Source organism: Anabas testudineus, chromosome 21, assembly GCF_900324465.2.
Source record: "Anabas testudineus chromosome 21, fAnaTes1.2, whole genome shotgun sequence".
NCBI lineage: Eukaryota > Metazoa > Chordata > Actinopteri > Anabantiformes > Anabantidae > Anabas > Anabas testudineus.
Genome location: NC_046629.1, coordinates 9494178 through 9515941, shown reverse-complemented (window position 1 = coordinate 9515941; position 21764 = coordinate 9494178). Strand labels below are relative to the sequence as shown.

Sequence of the window (21764 nt, the reverse complement as noted above, 5' to 3'; positions counted from 1 at the left end):
CTAATTAAATCTGTGCAGATTGAAATGTGTCAAGACTCAGATTTTTGACTGCACATTAATTTGCTGGTGGAAAGTTTCTTTTCATTCTGACGACAAGAGGTGAGATTTTGAAAGTTGGAACATCCAGTGCACAAACTAAAGTAGGAGACAGTACACATATTTAAAAAATAAATAATGTTATTATTATAACACATGAATATAATGTATAAATAAATATATGGCCTTTACATAAAATAATATTTTATGGAAAAATCATATAAGATAAATTGTTATTTATAGCACAATATGAAATTTCCCTTTTATTTTGTAGATTATCTTATTTTTTCACTTGTTACTTCTTCTTTTTCGCATTAAAGTCGCAATTTCTCCCCTTTAGTTTTCTTTTATTTGAGCAGTCATGACTTTGGACATGACATTGGTTGGATAATGATAGATCACTAGTATCAGTGTAACATTTCTATTTAATTATTGTATCACTGCTTCTCTTCTCTTCTCTCCTTCCTTTGGTCACATTATATACAGACCCATTAAGGGCCTGCAGAGATACCACTGCTTCCTGTCCCTCCTCCTCCTTCTCCTCTTCTGGAAGTGTTACCCTCTCATCCTCCATCTCCCCTCATCCGCTATTCTCCTCCTCACCTCCTGCTGCACACCATCCCTCTACTGAGCACAGGTATTTGTTTAGGAATCTCTCGGTGGAAATTATACTCCATCTCCCGCGCTCCCTATCAACACACAATTATCATGGGCAATCATGCAGAACAGCGCTGAATTCAGCTGGGACTCCCACTCTGATGGCATTACTGACTGCAAGGCCCCGGCTTCTTCTGGTGGTAGCTTGCTCCACACCTCCATTAAACCTATCTTCCTCTCAGCCTTCCCTGTCTCTTCCTCACACACACCCTAACTTGGTTACAGATAGAGATATGATTGAACTTTTTTTGTATCTTATTAGGATTTCATTTAAAACAGGAAGTCCACCAGATAAGAAATACCTCTTCTATAGCAACCCTGACTGAAAAGACTGCTTCAACCTGAAACAGGACAAATCCTACAATCTTATCTTTAAATATATTTGCATCTTCAAGCCTCTGTGGCCTCTATGCGTGGAGCCTGCATTGGTTCACCTCTGTGTAGCTGAAGTTTGGTGTGGCCACTCTCTCAGTGTGTGTAGACACAGACAATTTGAATTTGAAAATTCACAAATTGGGAAGTGTGAATCTCCATCAGAAGAGTCGACTGTGGAGGCAAAGTCAGTCTCACAAAGTAATCAATGCCTTACATTGTGTCACTCTCTCCTGCATTCGGAGGCAAAACGCAGATGCATTTTCCTATGTATGATAAGTATATTATAAAGCTTGAAAGGCACAGAGTTGATACAGACACATGAGAATCGACACAAGTCCATTCAGATCTTGATCAAATGCTCCATTCATGAGTGAAATTACCATCCGTCTGTCAGCCAAGGTGTGAATTCTTTCATCTACAGATCCTACCTCTGAAGTTGTGATTAAATGCATGCGGCCACATACACTCCGCATAGACTCTAGATAAGCAAAATGGGATTTCTGCCTCTCAGGGTATAGATTGACGTAGACAAGACAAGTGACACAACAGTGCCATCTTGTGGTATTTTTATTGAAACTACAATCTTATTTCATTAAAAAAATATTATATTACAAATATTATTCTATGTTTGATTGGTGTTTTCTGAGCTCCAGGTTATATTTGTCTGTCTATTTAGTCTTTAGAGTTACAAGGTCTGTAATGAAAGTTATGCTGATGTTGGTACATTGACCAAAACAATCACTTTAGCCACATTTGCACGTCATGACTCTCTTCCTGCACATGTCTGATTCTTTTTGCCTCTTAGGAGCCTCTTTTAATTAATTGTCAACATTTATCTGTGAAACTGGACCGTTGATTTTGGCCACAGAAACACATCATAAATTCAAGAGCAAGGAACTCTTTCACAATTCCTTTTTATTCATTTATTCATCAAAGCATATTTTGTCATTTTTGTTTGTCAAACATCACAGAAAAATATATGCTGTTTATTTTGACATTAATTATGACATCACAAAATCTCACAACAAGTCAGATAGAAAATTAAAGTGATGGTTAAACGTGTTCAACAAAACAACAACATGAGCCTAAAACTTTTACTTAAAAGCAACATAAAAATAATTCATGCCTTCAACTTTTGCTAATAATCAGAATGCATGTGTTGAACCAATAAATTGTTCAAACACTGAGAATGAGCACAATAAAACAAAACAGTTTCAGGCTATGTACAGAGAAAGGAAGATAATACTACAGAAAAAGCAGAAAATATATATGATGCACTGAGTGAACTGTGAATATTTCATATTACAGGTCTAAGGCACTGATGGTACTGTGTATTTTTATTATTGTCAAAAGTAAATGAAAGCACTATCAGTAAATTCACTCTGATATATCCTACTCCTCTGTGCCAAGGTCCAAAAACTAAAAACTGTTCTTTACACTACATTAGAACACATATACGTTCCTACTGTTGTAAATAACCCCCAAAACACTATGCATTTATTGTAATCTGCACCTTAAATAGTCGCCACCAAATGCATGATTCACTCCTGTTTGCTAAAACTACCACATCCAGGAATTTCTCAATTCAATTAGGTTAGCCTTCTTAAGTTAACGTTTTATTAAAGTATGTTTGCATCTGTTGGAGCTGAGCACCATGAAGCAGGGGAGTCAGAAAATAATTAGAGAGTAAGGAACTGTTTTGTCTTTTCACGGGGATTTGTGGACACTACCATAAATCACGTCATCTTATCCTTAACTAATTTAATACAGAAAAGGTTGTACCAGCGTCTTTTCCAAAAATACTGACTCCCTTTTCTGTATACAAAGAATAAAAGAACAATACGTTTTTCAAGGCAAACACAATTCTTCAATTAACACATTTTTTCCTCATTCCTCAACATTTAATTTTGCATTTCACGAACATACATTCACAACCATCAACACACAACATCTATCACAACTGCAATGTACCACAGACATATATATTTTGTATGTGATCAAGTTTTGGCGAGGAGTCCTCGTGTAACCCAGTATCTAGAGATTGCACAGAACAGTATGTGAAGCAGCGCAGTTGTCTGTAGCTCAGGGTGATTGTGATGACATTTCTGAGCTCAGCAGAGGCTGCAGCACTTTTATTTTGGAACAAAGTGTCTGAGCCCATCAGATCATTCATTTAGATCACAAAGCTGCCATAACAGAGTCCTGCATTGGGATGACATCATAGATCTGCTGCTAAAATAAAAAGAAGAAGAAGAAAGAAAACACTGGTAATCGAAAACTCTCAACCTCCTAGTCTTCTTCTAAGCTGTTTAACGTCATTGGCAGTGAATCTGGATGGCTCGACCAACGAGGATGAAAAGAAGGCCAGCAAGGAGGCAGAAGAAGATGCCAACGGGGGCAAACATAAAGGACAGACCATAAGTGAGAGACAGCTTGAAGTTTTCACACTCTGCTGAGCGCTGGACTATGTAGCCATCCACCACATCCAACACCTGCATCCACAGTACGTACATCACCACCACGCACAGCAGGAAAAGACCTGGAGCGAAGAAATAGAGACAAGTAGAGATGAGACTGTGATGACTGAAACTCACTTATGATGTTAACCTAAACTAAAAGAAGAAGCCTCACCGGATGCCAGGAAAAGGCCGCCCCCTGCTTTATACAGTCGGTGGCTGGCAAACGGAGCAGCACAGATGATGAAGAACCCTCCGAGCACTACAGCTGCCACGCCAATAAGCATGAAGATGCTCCAGAAACCTCTGTAGACTGGACAACAGAAATATTAGCCATTTGTATTGAGAGCCATTGGATTACAGAAGAAGACAGTGTCTCTGCACAGAAGTAGGAAATGTGAATAAGTGCAGAGAGACTTACTTATAGCAGAATCATACTCTGTGGAATTGTGGGTCTGTTGAGACACAGGGAATGGGAAGAGGTAGGCATGTATGCACTCTTTAGAGTGTGGCTGATTTGCTAGAGGGGGAAATAATAAATCAACAATCAGAAAATGAATGAAAAGGTTAAAACCAAACAAACACAGCTGACAGCAGAACATCACTTACCAAAGACATAAAACAAGAAAAGGCAGAAACAAGAGGTCTTTATATTTAGCTTGATTTGTAAATTGTTTGCGCATGTTCTCCCCAAAGAGTAGAGTAAGAGAATAACAGGAAATGATTCTACTTTGTCCTTTTTCTTTTATGTTTCTATTCTTTCTCTTTGCTGTGAAATTCCACAGACCCTCACAAGGTCTGGAGAGCTGGAGGCGGTTGCCAACAGTGAACCACCACTGTCCCCCTCAGAATATAGATGACACACAATCATCTGACAAAGGACCAGAATAACATCACATGGCACCATCTCCGAAGAGTCACATGAGACGGTTTTACAGTCTGGATATCAGTAAATGAAAAACTGAATATTCTATTGATAGTGCTGCCGTGTGACATGGAAACATAACATTGGAGGAGAAATGTTTTCTTAAAGAGAAAATGAAAATAAAAGTGTGTGTTTTCCTTTGATAGTTTGTGTTGTGTTTGGGGTCTATCTATTTTCTCAAAACCCCATTTACAGTACAGTTGCCTGACACGTCATTATATACACAGCAGTATCGAGTTTTTTGAAAAACATTTTTTAACAATATGTAAATACATTATGTCCATCATAGCCCATTTACAAATAAAGATATACAAATATGTTCATATATTATGTATTTTAAAGTCTTTTAGTCTTTTAATTATTATCTATATTTAGCTCCTGTATTTTGATACCATCATCAAATGTGCCCTCTGCTTTGATACAGAGGGGGGGTTACCACTTCACACACATACCTTTCTTCATATTCAAAGTATATGACTCATATTTATAATACATATTAAGGTTCTTGATTTAATATTTATGGTCAGAAGAAAAGAAACAAAACAAAAAGTAAAATTAAGTTATTATCAGCCAAACACAAGCACTAAAACTTGGAATCAAATGATGCATCTCACTTACTGAACCAGAGCTTCCACAGCAGATTTTCATTGTCCCCACTGTCTTGAAAGCTACACCTCCAGAAAAGTCCTTCATGATAGAGAGTAACATCACTGCTGTCGTCTCCACGCTGGGAAAAGGAAGAAGAGAAAGAACAGTGGTTTAATACCAAGTACAAAGGGATTAAACATGCACTTCATATTATCTGTTGATGTAATTACAGTTTATGAGCGTGATCCCCAGATCGTATGAGGCAGGTGTACAGCGTCACCACAGTGTGACAGAGCAGCTGCCAAGACAAGTCAAAGGTTGAGCTGAGTGAGCACCTCCAACCTCACTCAAGCATGTTCCCATTCAGGAAACAGTCGCCATTAGGTCACTATTTTTGCACGTGAGAACAAAAACACAACCTAAATTGCCTGTTATAAAATCTATAAAATCTCTCCCCAAGAATTTAGCAGACGTTGCAGTATCTGAGGAAGCTGGTTGTGTCAATTAAAGGTGTGTGAGATTTTAAAATCAGCCCTTTAAGACCTTGTTGATAAGTTTGTTTTGAAATTCACAAAGAAATTCTCAACCTGGGCGTCAGGCTGACAACAGAAATCATTAATCTGATGGGACAAAGCCACAAACACTAATTTATTATTATTTTTATTTATTTTAATTGTTTGTTTTATGTTTGTTTTTTTGTAAAATACTAATTAGTCTCTCAAAAAGAAATTCAAAAAAGAAAAAATCTAATCAGTTGGCTAATAAACACAGGGCTAGGACGTCAACTGAACTGTGTCCTGACTGGATACCTTTCTACACCCTATCCTTAATTATGTATTACGTTATTTACTAGAAAATAATAATTTACAGTTGATTACATTAAGATAACATTGAATTACTACATACTGTATACACCGAACACCAGGTTTTATTGTACTGATATCATGTTTTGATTCCAGGATCAGCGTCCACTATGGAAAGCTAAGTATGTTCTAGTCTGTGATATTTAATACTGTACCATCCCTTTGGGATTGCTGGTATTTGTATTTCTATCATAGGGGCACTCATACACGCTATGTCTCAATCACTGCATAGCTGCACACATGCTACATTAAACAGTGTCTGATTACAGCTTACAGCGATGCCTCTGCCCAGCAATTTGTTTACCAAGAGAATGATTGGAGCAACTGTTCCCAAAATAGAAAACGAAACTTTGATCATAGCTTAAAGATCAAATTCATAATTTACCTCTATCCCCTCAAAATTTTGAGGGGATAGAGGAATATACAACAATTCACCATTTAAAATTTAAATACCAAATAAAACAGTGGAAATAAAATAGTTCTTTCTTGTCTCCCAACCTCATTGAATTTGATTTAGTTAGAACATTTTCAACACATAATAGTAGGGATGAAATCGTAAAATGATATTTGACCATCTTCTCCTTGATCCACTGCAGTTTTAAGTCCAACACTCACCGCTTCAGTCGCACCTTTCAGAAGAGAAGCATTAGACTTTGGCCTGCAATTCTCGGAGGCCAGTAGCCAGTAATCAGTTCCAAACGACAGGAGGATGAACACAGCTGCCAACGCCCCAAAGAGCCCAGCAAAAAACAATGCCACACTGAGCTTCATAGTCCAGGTTTTGAGCAGCGACTCTGACCCACACTGACCTTCCCCTCCAGCTACAGTGATGATATATGACAAAAACCCCTTTTACACAAATAGAGCCACCAAGTCAGATGGATTGTTACTCTGCGCAGCTACTTTATGTTGGGTTACTAGATCTTAACTCCTCTTGTGTCCCTCAGTCTGGGAAGACAAAGTTGTGCGCATGAGTCCTTTGGACCCTCCAGTAGTGACACCCCCCAACACACCCCATGGCCTATTTTTGGGCTTGTATTGAAGACTCCACAGTGGGGCTGGGTGTTTGCAGCAGTTGAAGAGTGTGAAATCTCATCGCAGAAATAACCACCAGCAACTGGACACCCGGGTCTGCATGGGAATGTCAGGCCAGGGTGATATCGAAAGGACAGAAGAGGAGTAAACCCCCGCACAACACTGTCCAAAGGCTCTGCTGCTCTAAATAGCAGGATGATGAGAATTACTGTAAATGCCCCCTTTCCTGTAATTTCTGAGGGATTTTCTGTTATATCAGGCAACAAGAAGACACAGGTCGTTATGAAATTAAGATTTATGAACTGTCAGGCTAGTTCCAGTTGTCATGACATGTAACGCAAATGTTTATGAGACCGCTGTAATGTCATCAGAATGGTGTGTCATACAAGTCTTATTTTGAAGGGACTGTTTATTATTGTTTATTATTATTAGTTACAGCAGAGAACCAATGTGTAGACACTTGTATTACTTGTTACCACAGGTAATGGTGTGTTGGGACCAGTGAGTTATTAGCAGTTAAGGGGAATATTTAGCAGTGAACCTACATGTAGTCACTGACTAATTTACACACTGATGTGATCCGGAGACCACCTTCAACCAGGGGTTTCTGTGTGTGTGTGATATTCTGTCTCTTAAAAACACAGATTTCATGTTAAATCATTGCACGTCTAACATAATTGTAAACTAAATGGCACGGATTTATGTTTTATATTTATAATTAATTCATTTTTAACAAATTTATTTGAAACAATATTTCAATAATCATAAGTTTGTTTGGAGTGTGCAGTTTATGCTGGTTTGAACGCCTCACTTTGTCCAGCAGGTGGTGCAGGAGTTTCAGCCCTGTTTCATGCAAGTTGCTTTTATGTTTTGTATCAGTTTCTGCCAAAGGACTAAAATATAAGAAAAATTTGAAAAAAAAAAAAGAATAAAATCATAAAACTAAGTTATTTTAAAAAATTCTATTTTTAGAAAAGCTTTTAGTTCATTAGATGTAAAATGTTGCGTTTACAGTTAAAATCATCAAAACCAAATTTCTTTATCTCTCTTTGTCTTTTTTGTAACATTATTGACAACATATGTCACAAAAACAGTGGCATAATACACAACATGACACAATAATATAGTGTGTAAAAATAAAATTGTAAATGGAGAGGTAGGGATTAAAGAGTTAAACTTAAAATAGTGTAAGGTCATTCATTAAATGAGTGTTTTATTCTGTTTTAGTCCTCTTCTTTTAATGATACATAACGAATTTTGAGTTATAACAGTTAGGGATATTAGGGAAGTGCGCTTCTCCTAATTGTAGATAACAAATCAGTGGGGACCCCTTCCTCTGAATGGAATTTATATAGATAGATATATTTCCCACATAAGTAATTTTCTTTTTACTATAAAAATAATAAATTGTAGTGTTTCTTAAAGGTTTAACATCAATCAAATTCAGAAAAATAATAGATTTTAAAAAAAAATGTTTATGAATGAGACTTTCCAAACGCAGTTCTGTGACGTGCTGTGATGTCATCGGGCGATACCATCTGTCAGAGCAGACGCGGGGGAGTCAGATCTGGCAACACGACAGTAGGACAACACCTGAGAGATCAACCGGGACCGGACAGCCAACACTAGCGCATGACTTAGGTTGTCCACTCGCTTTTATCACCTGTTATCCGATACACCTGTCACATTTATGCGGACGCTAAGACCCCAGCAGGTCGTCGTGACCCCTTCACTGTGAGACCCACGCCGGGGACCGAGACGTGTTCGCTGTGCGGATCAGCTGTGGAGCGGATGAGCGCTTCCGCTTCGGCCGCAGCCGAGCTGTCACAGCGGGAGGATGAACGACCCGAGATGTAGCTCCTTATATCGGAAACCAAGAGGACGGACGAGGATCATACACTGTGTCTACGTGGTGGGCTTCATGGTGAGTAGTGAACGGAGACTTCAGGTGTGTGAACCAGCTGTGCGCTGCCGTGAAGCCATGCTGTCACAAATAGGTGTGATTAAAAGAAACTAATGACTCAGAAGACGTTCACAGGTGAGTTTCATGTGCCAAACCAGCCCAGGGTGTTTAAATTCACCTTTTCATATACCTTCAGAGAGATATTGATTTTGTGTTTTAATAAGGCTGATGTTGTAAAAGTGTCACAAATCATTATATTATTATAAACCTTAGAGAAAAGTTAGAAAACTTCACCATGGTGTTTAAAAAATACCAATTGTATTTTAAATTGTTTTCCTTTTTGAAAATGGCTCACATGTATCTGCAAATATATCACTACTCGGCCACATCAGTTCATCTTATGTGGTGTCCAAATACATTAGGCTGTCTGGGTGTTTGGGGTCCATCTGATGTCAGGTTGTGTTGACACCTCTGAGTGTCGCCTCTTCAAAGCACCCCTGTCAATAACATGTGTTCAAGTAGACAAGCACTTCTTATGCTGGAAGCTGCCACAAAATACCAATGGTTGTGCTAAGAGCTTTTCTCAAAACAAACATTTCAGCTAAAATGGCTAAAAACTGGCTAAAAGATCTTCTAATTAGAGGTGACGGAAAGAATGCGGCCTGCTGCTGCGAAGACAGTGATGCTGCTGAAAGCTAATCAATTAGTGTAATGGGTAGTGGAAGAACAGTCTATGAACTGCTGTGTGACTTCAATCAGGAGTTTGGCAAAGCTGCTCTGAAAAGCAGAAAAACAGGATGAGCGAGGATTTTTCTGTGTCTCTGAAACTATTATACAACAGACAGCTCTGTGCTGAATGTTGAATCCTGGCTTCTTTACATTATTCTTTACACATTTCCTACAGTTGAGGGGTTTCTGATGATGAAAACAGCTGGAAACCTCAGTCCTGCTCCTGATTTTTGTTTCTCCTTCACTCTTCTTGTATTTTTAGGACCTTTTTGGGGTGAGCATGATCATCCCACTGCTGAGCCATCATGTGAAAGCTCTTGGAGCCAGCCCCACCGTGGCTGGGATAGTAGGTAATAGAGAGTTGCATACAGTAGTAGCAGAGGAAGAGTTGGCTCTGAGAGTGATATACTGCAAAAAGTGGTGCACCTGTCAAGCTCTGAAACATCTTACAGTCAAAAAATTATGTGCTTGCCAGAGACAAGAGGCAAACAACCTTGAATTAATAAAGTCACTTTCTGTATGGGATGTGAGGAGGACACATATTTGCTTAGCAATAACACAGCACCACGTGTTGTCTTAAGGCTTACATTTAAATACACAAAGACTGGATGTTTCCCTCATCTGTGTCAGAGTGTTAAAAAATATTCATTTTTGTCAGTATCTTATTAGTACAATGATATTAGAGCTTACACGTGTCTTCTCCGTGCTGTATATCACAAGCATGCATTAAACCAAATATAAATCTGTTGCAGGATCTACGTATGGGATCTTACAGCTCTTCTCAAGCACAATAGTTGTAAGTATTGACATGGCTTCCCTCTATTCAGTCCCTCCTTGACAAGGCGTGCTCACAGTTAGTGTCATCTCTGGTATTTCATTGGAAACAATAAACACTGGCTGTTTTAGGTTTTCGGTTGATTGTGCTAACACAATACATCTAGTCGTTGCATATTCAGACACACAAGCTAATCCCAGTTAGCCACAGATCTACAAATATCACTCTTTTTACACAGAAATTAGTTTTTTAACCTTTTAAAACCCCTGGACACTGTGGAAAAATTAATATAAAGGATGATATTATGAAATATCCAATAATTAATTATTTAAACCAAGTTAAGAAATTATTCAATTGCACAGTTCTCTACAATAAGCGTGGCATCTGACGATCCTCAGTTTTTCGTGTATTTTTCCTGCCGCCCACAGCTCCTGAAATTGGTTTAATTCTCAGGGGTCATGCGACAAATTAAACAGATAAAGAGTCATCTGTTGGTTCCTGTGTGCAGACTGGCTGAATCCTGATAAACGTAGGGAACCGTGAACAGCTGGGTCTCTATGATAATCCCACCCGGCTACATCCAGACCACAGAAAACTCAATTGTTTCTAATTACATTATTTCATTGGTTGTGCATGTACATGTCTTTCTATGGTTGTGTGCACAAATTATAGTCTGATACCAGCATTGTGACGACATTTTGACTGGTCCTCACAACTTTAACTAGCTGTGTGAGGGTTAACGCAGTGGTTGAGGTTGGTCATCTAGATACGATGGTTAAGGTCAGAGTTAATAAACTAGGAGATGTAATGTGGCAACGAGCGTACTCATAACTTTAGAAGACAAATACTGTACATGTATGAGAGAGAGAGAGAGAGAGAGAAATAATCTAATAAAGACTTTACAACAACCTTGGCTGCTTGATTGGAAAGAAATGCTCGATTTGGGGATTTCTGCTTGATGTTCTTTAGTCATCTGATCTTCCAGAAGACATTTACATACTTTCAAAAGACTACATACAATACTGTGAAATGACAAGCTGGAAGAAGTTAGTTTTTATTTAATCCATTATGGAATAAGACTGTAACATAACAAAATGTGTTGTGAATACTTTCTGGATGCATTGTATATATCTTTAAGTTCAGTTTAGTTAAGTTTGAAGACTGTGTGATTTCCTGTGTGTGATTTGCAGGGCAGCTGGAGCGATGTGGTAGGACGGCAGTACTCTCTGCTGACTTGTCTGCTGCTAAGTGCTTTAGGTTACGGCCTCCTGGGAATGTCCACCAGCATTGCTTTGTTTGTCCTTGCACGCATACCTGTGGGTAAGTTGGATCACTCAGTGAAATAATGTGGGACAGACCATAAAAAATGCATTGTTGCAAGCTATTCTAGAAGTTACCTGGTTAACTGAGTAAAACTGCTTGGTGCAGTACCCCCACCTGGACTATATATTAATAGCAAATGGGAGATATTTTCCTTCTCTTGTCTAATATAAGTATGATTGATTTAACTGCATTTCCTAATCATATTTCTTTAAACCTCTAAGTTTGTGCCACTAAACGTATCTTAAATGCAGGACAGAGTTCACAGACAAGCATTCAGCTACTTATTCCCTACATGTTCTGTGTCTCAGGGCTGTTCAAGCACTCCCTGTCCATCTGCAGAGCCCTGCTATCTGACCTGGTGTCAGAGTCAGAACGCCCTCTGGTGATGGGACACTTTAATGCAGCCTCTAGCGTTGGTTTCATCCTGGGTCCTGTGGTGGGTGGCTACCTCACTGAGCATGATGGAGGCTTTTATACCTCCTCCTTTACCTGTGCAGCAATCTTCATTATTAATGCAGGTGGGTTGAAATTGGGAGAAAAAAACTCCCTTTATACTTCCTGTTTTTGAAATATTTATCTAACATAGTACGTTTATCATTGCAGGGCTGGTATGGATGTTACCATGGAGCGAAACACTTGTTCACTTCAATGACACTAATGGCAGCAATAACACAAGTAAACCTTGTCATGACGACCACTGTAGGAAGTCTGTACACAATGGCTCTCATGCAAACAGTTACAGCTCACTTCCATCATCAGACACTGAACCAAGCTCCAGAGCTCTAAGGAAGCACCAAGATGGACTCAGGTGGAGGGAGGTGTCTCTGCTCCAGGCTGCCTGGAGACAGCTTTCCTCAGTGGGCTCCAAAATCCACATGGTGGCGTCCTCTGACATGTGGGACCTTTTCTTGGTGCGTCTTCTGATGGCCATAGCCATCATGCTATACTACAGTAACTTCTCTCTGGCTATGGAGGAGCGTTTCTCACTTAAACCCAAAGCGACAGGGTATCTGATCAGCTACAGCAGCATGTTAGGGGCCCTAGCTGGGTTCCTGGTGGGGCCAGTGACAAAGCTTTATAAAAATAACATGCCTGCTCTCCTGCTTCACTCCACAGTGCTTACCTGCTCACTTATTTTCCTCTATGCTGCTGCGCCCAGCGTCTGGCAGGTGCTACTGACCTCCACCTTCTTTGCCATTTCCACCACTATTGGTCGGACGTGTATCACAGACCTGGAGCTGCAGAGAGGAGGGGTCCAAGCCAGTGGGACTCTAATTGGAGCTGGGCAATCAGTTACTGCTGTGGGTCGCGTCCTGGCTCCTCTCCTTTCTGGGCTGGCTCAGGAGTTCAGCCCTTGTGGTCCACCCAGTCTAGGAGTGCTCCTGGCTCTAGCAGCTGTAGGTTTACTACTCGCCAGAATCCCCAAATGGGACAGGAGAGAGATGACAAAAACAGCTAAAGTAACAGACTGAATTTTAGGAAATGGTGAAAACAATACATATGGACCACGTAGACAAGTGCTCTTATTTGTAAGGAAGCCAGCTGTGAAGGACTCCCACTCAGGCTTGTTACCTGACAGGATCCCTTCTTCCAAAAAGAGCTTTGGGTCAAAAAGGCTCATCACTACCAGCACTAAAGTCCAGATTGAAAACCTAAGAGCACCTCACCTTAAGGTGAAGTCAGGGCTGAAACATTTTAACTCGTTCCACCTGTGCTGAACCTTGATCCAGCAGAAACATGGGACATGTATTGGCACAGAAATTATGATGGAAACGATTAACATAATTCTGCATTCAATACATTGTCTAAGTAACTGTGCAGTATATAGGTCTGCTGATGATGCACTACATGCCCAAAGAACCTCTTTACCAAAATACAAGAGGCAGTGATACTTCAGACATTCATAAATAAGACAAAACTGGGGGGAAAGCCACGAATTGCACTAACAATTACCTCAATACCAGTTGTTTCTTCTAATGCACTGCATCAAAATTAGTTCCCAGGGTGGTAAAAGAGCAAGCAGATAGTTGTTTGCTCTAGTTTTAGACTTTTTGACTTGTTAATTTATCTTAGTATATGTTTAAATAGACATTTTTAAAGGAGATTCATTAAAATTCAGTTTCAGCTGAATTCTGAGCATCTCTTTTGTTTCCACTTGGAGCAGAAGGAAAGAGGTAGACATTATGTATAAAAAGACGCTGAATGCTTAGGTACATGACAGACACACACAAGGAATAAATTTTGAATGAATTTTAAGCTCGAGTCTTTGGTATTTTGAGTTGTACAGTACTGCAGTGCATGTTATTCTGATCGTACCTTCAGTGTCACCTTTCTTCATTATATTCATTACTCAGTAATTCAGAAAACCGTTCAAAACACTTTGTATGAAATTCTTTCATGATAGTCTGATAAAAAAACACTTCTGTTCATTTTGAAAAGTCTTTCACCTCTGTTACTGGAGATCCAGTAACAGTAACAGTGTTAGTTTACACACTTTATGTAACTTCACCTGATCATCAGCATTATGATATAGGGTGAAGAGGTTTAAATACTTTATGAAGCATCCATGTATATTTGTGATAGTCCAGCTGTTGCTGATAGCCCAAAAACACTTTTACGTCTTTATAGGTTTCCACTGAGGCCTGAGCAGAGGTTTTCGTAACACGTTGTCTCTGGGTTTAGCAGCCCAGGTTGGAGATGGAAATGAAGGTGGCGGCAGCGGCGGCTGCCCTTCCTCTTCTGCTACATGATTCACATTTCTGAGGTTACGAGCTGAGCCACTGCTGTCATTAACAGAGTTGAAGTGATGACAATCACGCACACAGGAATAATTATAGGAGGAGTTTGTTCTAGGCATCCTTCGTCCCATCTTGTTGCCCTCACTCCTGCCTTCATTCAAAGCATCAAAAGAGGGTGATTGAGATGTGTCCCTCCTCTGTAGAGGCATCCTGGCTCTGGAGGGGGAGTGTGCTGAGTGGCTTAACCAAGAACGCCGGCAGGGGAAGGCGATTTCCGACATCGTTCCTACATTATCTGTGAAAGGTGGAAAATGTAAAGTGACTCATGCCATCCCACCACATTACAGTTTATACAAGTGCATGCACACATGACAAAGTATCACAAGCGTAAGTTATGTAGCCAAACATTTTTAAAATAAAACAAACAACATCATTTTATTAGATATGTAAGTGGTGATCAGCATAAAATGTTTGCTTTGAAGTTGCCACTAGAGGAATAGCAGAGTCACCGAAACCTATGAAAATCCATCCTGAGGCAAACATGAATGTATTAAATTTAGAGTCTAAACCACAAATGTCAACCACATGGTGGTGCCAGAGAAAAAGTCTGCAGGCTTCATCCTATGAGGCTCAGAGTCTGTACAAACTATTGCCAACCTTAGGGCGCTGCTGCTAAAGCCTTGGACTCTTAGGTTTGAATATTTTACTCACTCTAAAGATTATATTCTACAGCTACCAATAAGACCTGGAAGAATATGATGTGCAAATACTCTATTTGAGTAAATTCCACTGAAAAAGGGTCAGGTCTGGAAAAAGCACGTTAAAACTAACATTTTATCACGGAATATATAATACTTAATGATGCCGTACGGTGTGGAATAAGATATTATCAAACCTTAAATCTAATTAGTAAAGATAAATTAATGTTGAGTCTAAAGTTGGTTTAAGATGCTTTCTGTACCTGCACATCTCTGATGTCCAGGACGATATTTTGAGTTCCGGCTCTTTCCAGCAGGAAGAGAGAAGTACTTCTGAGATTTGGGCACCACCTGATGAAATTATGGGAATAGAACAGTAGGGTGAGGGAAAATTAATTACAATTTATTTATTTATTATTAATAATTATTTAAAGAATTTGAACCTACCGTTTCCTGAAAGCTGCCAGATCTGAGGCTGCGTCGGAGGCTGGCATGGCGTCTGATGAGTATCTCCTTCGTGTGGCTTTCACTGGGCAGGGCATGCTTCTTAGTGCATGCAGCCATCTAAATAAAGAAAGCACAAAGGTACCATGCATCATCACACAGCTGATGAATATTGCCGATTATAGATTACAAAATGTTACGCCAACAAAATGTTCCCAACTAATTTTGCAGGAGGTCAGCCTGGCGAATTAGCAGGAATAATTTTAATAAAAATACAGTTTCCATTTTTATTTAATACAGTGTGAAATGTGTTAAATGCAATAACTAATGTGATGAGTTTAAAAGAGGCTTCAGTGACCCGTTTGCCTTGTAAACCTCTCACCCTAAAAGAATTTCCTGTGAAAATAATAATATCAGAGACACAAGCTGATTCATAGTTTGCGTGAGAGACACAACTGTAAATGTGTGAAGAGTAAAGAGAAGCAGATGCTCCCTCTTTGTCCACACATCAAAGCCCTAAGAGCTTTTCTAAAGTGTGATGTCATTTCTTTTTATGCAGAGGCACAGCTGGCCACATACTGAAACTATGCAAAACAGAACTTTAATTTGCATATTTCCTTTTTCTTTTTGTGCAGAGGTAATTGATGCATTATTGGTGGAAGAAATACTGCATAATACAGGGTCAGCAAACGTAATGAAGACAGCCCACAACGGACATATTATTACATATGACATTAGATTGTTAGTAATTATTCAACAGAATTCTTCAAAATTCGACATGCATGCTTGTTATCCTCCTAAATATTTAACATCTCACCGGTTGCCTGATCTTGTACATGTTCTTGGATAGGATGTCATGCATCTTCTTCAGGTCAGATGCCAAGAGCTTCTTCTTTTTCTTTTCCTCACTTAATATATAAAAAAGAAATAATAACCTTTAAGAACAACACTTTAACATTTTTCCCACATAAGTTTCCTTTCAGTAGAAATGGTTGTGGGTTCTTATGGGTTAAAAGAAAACACATCAAGTTACTACTGCTCAGAGTAATAAAGAGACATGAGGAAGGTTGCATACTACAGGGAGATGATTGCTGGAGCAGCACTGACGTCTCCAGACACCATGTCCAGAATTTCCATGGCGTTCTGCAGCTCGAGCTTCTTGTACAGAGACACAATACTGGACTCGGCTTGGCTGTCTTGGATTAGGATCTTTCGCAGGAATCTGTTGTTGAACTTCAGGAACCTGAAATTAAGTGAAAGACACTTAAATTGACTAAAGTTATCAACGGTTTAAAACGGGTAGGCTCTGTTGCAGTGAATGTCCTGTGGCTACTGTGCTACACTTTATTTTAACTAGTTGCATTTGAATTGATTCGAAGACCAAACCCAACAATGTGTGAGTACTGTAAGTACTTTGTTTCCTTCACCACTCGCTGGCTCTCATGCGGTTCCCATTTGTCTCTACTGAAGATGTAAGACTAAAGGAATTGTAGCTTTCCTGTCTTACTGCATCCATTTTTCAATACACATAGTTTTTACTTGTTCATGCATGCTGTATTTTGTAACTTGTTTTTTTTTTTTTTTCATTCTGTATATAGTATTAGTCTGTATAGTGTTGTACAGTAGCTACAGCTTCTATCTTTTTTAATGATTTTTGCACTTAATGTGCTGGTGATGATCAAGGAACTGTCTATGCTAGTCAATAATATTCTGGTTAACTGTTTGTATACATTTCTATTCAGTATCATTGTCCTGCTGAACTGTCTAAGAATTGGACAATTGCATTTAAAAACAAAACAGAAAATATGGATGTGAATACCCTGGAACTTGAAATAAACAAATGTTGTTACATCCATGCTCACAGCATATTTTGTACATTTAAAAATGTAGTATTCAAGTCTTAGACTTGAGAAACCTGTTTCACAAGACAGGCATGAAGAATGTGTCATAAACAATAAACAATAAAGAGAGAACAACCTAGAACCTGGAGCCTAGTACCTGGAAATTGGTGAACATGTCAGAAGAAGAGTCACACGTCTAACCCCAAGTTTTACTTGTAGCTGTTTTAGTGACGAATGTAAATAATACACATTTTGCAAACTGCAGGTGACATTAATTCTTACATGACTGAGAATAGATTATACTGTGCTGTTTTTTTGTTAAGCAGGACAAGCAAGAACATGTTCTTACTTGTCTCTCCAGTAGAAGTGTCCCCACTGTCCACAGAGGTCCTCTATGCCTGCTACAGTGTGCTCCATCAGCTGAGAATGTGGAAAAGTGCAAAGTGAGAGCTGTGTGCAAAAATAAAGAGCCCACTAAATGTATATAATCGCAATCTGTGTCATACCCTGCAGTGAATCTCTACACTGATGGTGTCAGGATTGGGGCTGGTTCTGCGGACATTGATGAATTCAATTAGAGGTCGGATGCTGATGCCCTGTGATGAGTAACAGAAGTAAATAGAAGCTAAATTAGTTATGAAAGATATCGTGAAAATAACCCCATAAGCACTTTCTTACCTGAATAAAGACAGTGAAGAGGATAATGGCAAGAGTGGCAGTAATGAAGAGCTGTCTGCAGGCTAGGTCATGAGGAAGAGTGAAGGCCAAGGCAAATGAAACGGCTCCTCGGAGACCACCATATGCCAGACTAAACTGATCTTTGAAGTTGAATGGAACGGTGCGGGAAATATTAATGACCTGAGCCTGAAACAAGACACCTGGGAGTGAGAAATAGAAGAAAAAAACGTTAGAATGCTTTTTAACAGAGGTTGTATTGTCGAGGGTTTAAAGCTGCATTTGTCAGTACGTTCACATTAACAACAGATTTTAATTCACAAAATGTAATCTGAAAAGTTATGGACACACAGAGCTGTCATCACACTTTGGTCAAACAAAACCTGGCATACATAACATGACATAGACAGCCCCTGTCTTCTGCCTACCTAGGCTTCTCCATACAAAGGCAAACAGCAGCGTGAATAGGATATAACCCCAGTTCCACTCATGTTTTGTTGTTACAGTGACAACACCGAGGAAGAAGAAGATGAGGGTCTCTGAGATGGAGCCAAACATTTTGATCGTGTGGCGGATGGTTGTGCAGGAATGCTGGGAAACATTTTCCTCAACATAGTATTTCATAGTGATGGCACAGGTCACAATGCTGTTGAAAAAAAAAATCACAAAACCCCTTGTTAGTTTGTTTAATTCTTGAATTCATTGAAAATATTTGGATCTGTAAACAACTTTAATCTACTCACGCCATGATGGAAGACATAGCGAAAAGCTCAGCCACCAGATAGGCCAGGTAGCTGTACATGAATATGACGAGGGGCTCGATTTCTCTGACCTGGTGGGTGAATCGTGTGGTGAAGGCAGCCACAAAGCCAAAGAGGAAGCCAAAGGCCATCCCACCAAGCCCGACTATAAAAAATCCCGCCACTCCCAGGAAAAAATCCACCGGCTCCAACACTGGCATATTCTTCACAGAGGCCAATATGTTGTACAACACCTGAAAACATGTAAACACAGTTTTTCATATATGCACAGTCACAGCATTCACAGTTAGGGGCTGTGAGTTCTAACAACACTGTGCCAAATACAAGGGATATGATATTTACTCTGCACTGTTCATAATTTATTTAATTTTTTCTTGGATAGGTTTACATTCCTTTGTATAGTTTATGTGTTAATAGTGTTAATAGTACGAAATTGATCTTGTTTGTTGGGCACAGAGGAATTTGAGTAGGAGCTGGCTTCAGTCAACTTTCAAAAGATGTGTGTAGATAAGTTTTAACTCTTCCCATACGTTCAAATGCAGCAGTCACCACAGAAACTGGTTTGGCAACATCACAGCAGCAATGTTTTTAAAGGTAGGTGACTCTGAATTGTGGACACATAAGTTTGAAATCCCTCATCGAACAACAGTCTCTCACTTCCTTTATAAATTCATTGTGTGGAAATCTTGCCAGTGAATTTATCCCACACTTTATGTTCATAATAACACTTCTCAGTTTCGGCCAGTGGTGTGTCAAAATAGTGAGGAATCACCATAAAATGTACAAAGCTAGACTGTGAGGTTTCATAAAGATGGAAGACACTGCAAAAGAATCAGTGAGCTCCTAAGCGTAGGCTGAAATGCGTGTGCTGTGGTGGTTCAGAGGAACACATAGAGCCAGGAAACTAATGAGGGACGGTGCAGTGGCACATTATGTGCTATCTATGCAACCTTGCAAACAGATAAGTACTGCTGACATGGCACAAGGATTATCTGTGGAAATCTATGTTTCAGTGAGACTACAGTATGAACAAAAACACACAGCTTAAATTACGGATGACATCCACAGAGAAAACCAGTGCTCACAAAATAGTACATTAGCCAAAGAACATGAAACGAAGACTGAAGGCAGGTGAAATCCAAATAAATGTTGAGGATCATAGTGACACCTGCACAAAGCTCATTCTGTCCATTCAAACCAGCCCAAACCTCAAAGTTTACTCACCACAGTGACGGCATCGCTGAAGAGGTATTCCCCAAGCATCGCGATGTAGAGCTGCTCGTTGACAGACAGATCTTCAAACACCGTCAGCACAGCCACAGGGTCCACGGCCGAGATGATCGTGGCAAACAGCAGGTTCTCCTGGAGGCTGATGTGCTGAATCCCAAGAGCTTCAATCTGGCATATGGCAAACAGAGACAAGCCTATACCAATGGTGTTCCACAGAGACCCCAACACTGCAAACCACAACACCTGCACAAAGAAAAGATTGTTTTTATTTGTGTTTGTAAGGAAACATGAATGTTTTAAAAGACAGGGACTCGTGTGTGACATACGGTGCCGATGTTCTCAAAAAAAGGTCTGATGGGAATAAAGTAGCCTGATTCCAGGACAATTGGAGGAAGCATGTAGAGGAAGAAGACATCGCTGGTGAGGGCAGCAGGAGGCTCCTGGTGGACACAGTATATGATGCCTCCAACAATAAGACCAATGCTGATCAGAAGACACGACTCCGGCACCCACACGGTGACCTTGTGGTAAATATTGAAAGCTGAGAAAAGAGATGTGACTTGAGGTGAGGAAAGAAGCAACAGGTTCAAACAGGTCACCTGCATCCTCCCTTAAAGGGTCACAGCCATAACCATTTTATAACAACCATAATGAAGTTGTTGCTACTTACCAATCTTTGCAAATGAGACCAGGAGCATCCAGAGAGTGATCTCAAAGGGAATCTGTATTCTTGGATAATTAATTGTAACCAGTGGTAAATTAGTTTTTTCTCCTCCTGGATTGGGACCTTCACCAGGATGAGCTGGGGGTCCAATCGTGACACTGCCCGGTGGTTTGGAAGACATTTCTCCTCCGCAGCCACATAAAAGATAATAAAAAATGATAAATAAAAGAACTCCTCTGCCTAAATCCATGTTGAGCCGTTTCCACTCAGCGATGCAAAACTGATGCAGGTCGTAGAGATTCAATCACTCCATCCAGAACCACAAAGACAAATAAAATCCGCTGAGGAAAGAACAAACTTTCTCTTTTAAAAGTGGATCCGATTAATTTCCTGCATGTTCTTCTTCATTTCCATTTCTACAGGGTTACTTCACGGTTTTTATCGTTCTTGTGAGTCTCACAACCAGCACACTTGTGTTTTACCTGCAGCGCATCCAGGTGTTCCCACCCAGGGGGCGTGCGCTGCTCTGATTGGGTGCGTCCAAAGCAGATGCGAGGTGGTGGGACGTCTTGTTTCAGTGGATCACTCGTGGCCTTTTCTTAGTTTCAGTGAAAACACGACAGCTTATCCACCAAGCCAGTTTCAGGGCTTTCTTTTCGTTTCAGTCTACAATCGTCCCCTCTCAGCACAAAGAGTGTTAGGTAGCAGTTAAAAAAATTAATAATGTTAGATCGTTTTCTGCTTCTTTGGTCCAATTTAGTCCTAAGATGTATTAAAAAAGTATACTTACATGAATACTACAGGTATCTGTTATTACCACATGAAGTATACTATGCTTGAACATTACTTGTTGAAATAAATCGTGAGGGTAGAATTAACTCTTCTAGACGGACACTCTGACTTCTTCTTGCTGCTGAAGAAAAGATTTTACTTTTTTTATTATACCTCAATGTAAATTATAATATCTATACTACTTCCACTTGTACATTGTGTACAAAAGAAAAATTATCCCAACATTTCCAGACCTTAAAAAAACATAGTCTCAGTG

The 21764-nt window shown here is 39.7% G+C and overlaps 3 protein-coding genes across 3 annotated transcripts; 1 reads left to right on the top strand and 2 right to left on the bottom strand.

Annotated features, from left to right (window-relative positions):
• Window positions 1–1971: 1971 nt before the first annotated feature.
• tmem182a (transmembrane protein 182a) lies at window positions 1972–6847 on the bottom strand. Its single transcript, XM_026375801.1, has 5 exons — window positions 6516–6847; window positions 5068–5176; window positions 3946–4044; window positions 3700–3837; window positions 1972–3607 (listed from the first exon to the last, which is right to left on the bottom strand). Exons 1-5 carry the CDS (start codon window positions 6669–6671, stop codon window positions 3384–3386), a joined length of 726 nt encoding a protein of 241 aa, XP_026231586.1. The 5' UTR covers window positions 6672–6847; the 3' UTR covers window positions 1972–3383.
• Window positions 6848–8503: 1656 nt separating this feature from the next.
• On the top strand, window positions 8504–13921 carry mfsd9 (major facilitator superfamily domain containing 9). Its single transcript, XM_026377275.1, has 6 exons — window positions 8504–8859; window positions 9830–9917; window positions 10320–10363; window positions 11533–11662; window positions 11974–12183; window positions 12269–13921. Exons 1-6 carry the CDS (start codon window positions 8773–8775, stop codon window positions 13135–13137), a joined length of 1428 nt encoding a protein of 475 aa, XP_026233060.1. The 5' UTR covers window positions 8504–8772; the 3' UTR covers window positions 13138–13921.
• An 87-nt stretch (window positions 13922–14008) lies between these two features.
• slc9a2 (solute carrier family 9 member 2) lies at window positions 14009–21159 on the bottom strand. The gene is made up of 13 exons (XM_026377274.1): window positions 20723–21159; window positions 20379–20593; window positions 20047–20295; window positions 18805–19055; window positions 18490–18707; window positions 18065–18264; window positions 17893–17982; window positions 17736–17806; window positions 16621–16788; window positions 16363–16453; window positions 15549–15665; window positions 15365–15452; window positions 14009–14698 (listed from the first exon to the last, which is right to left on the bottom strand). The coding sequence occupies exons 1-13, from the start codon at window positions 20964–20966 to the stop codon at window positions 14280–14282; spliced, it is 2421 nt and encodes an 806-aa protein (XP_026233059.1). The 5' UTR covers window positions 20967–21159; the 3' UTR covers window positions 14009–14279.
• Window positions 21160–21764: the final 605 nt, after the last annotated feature.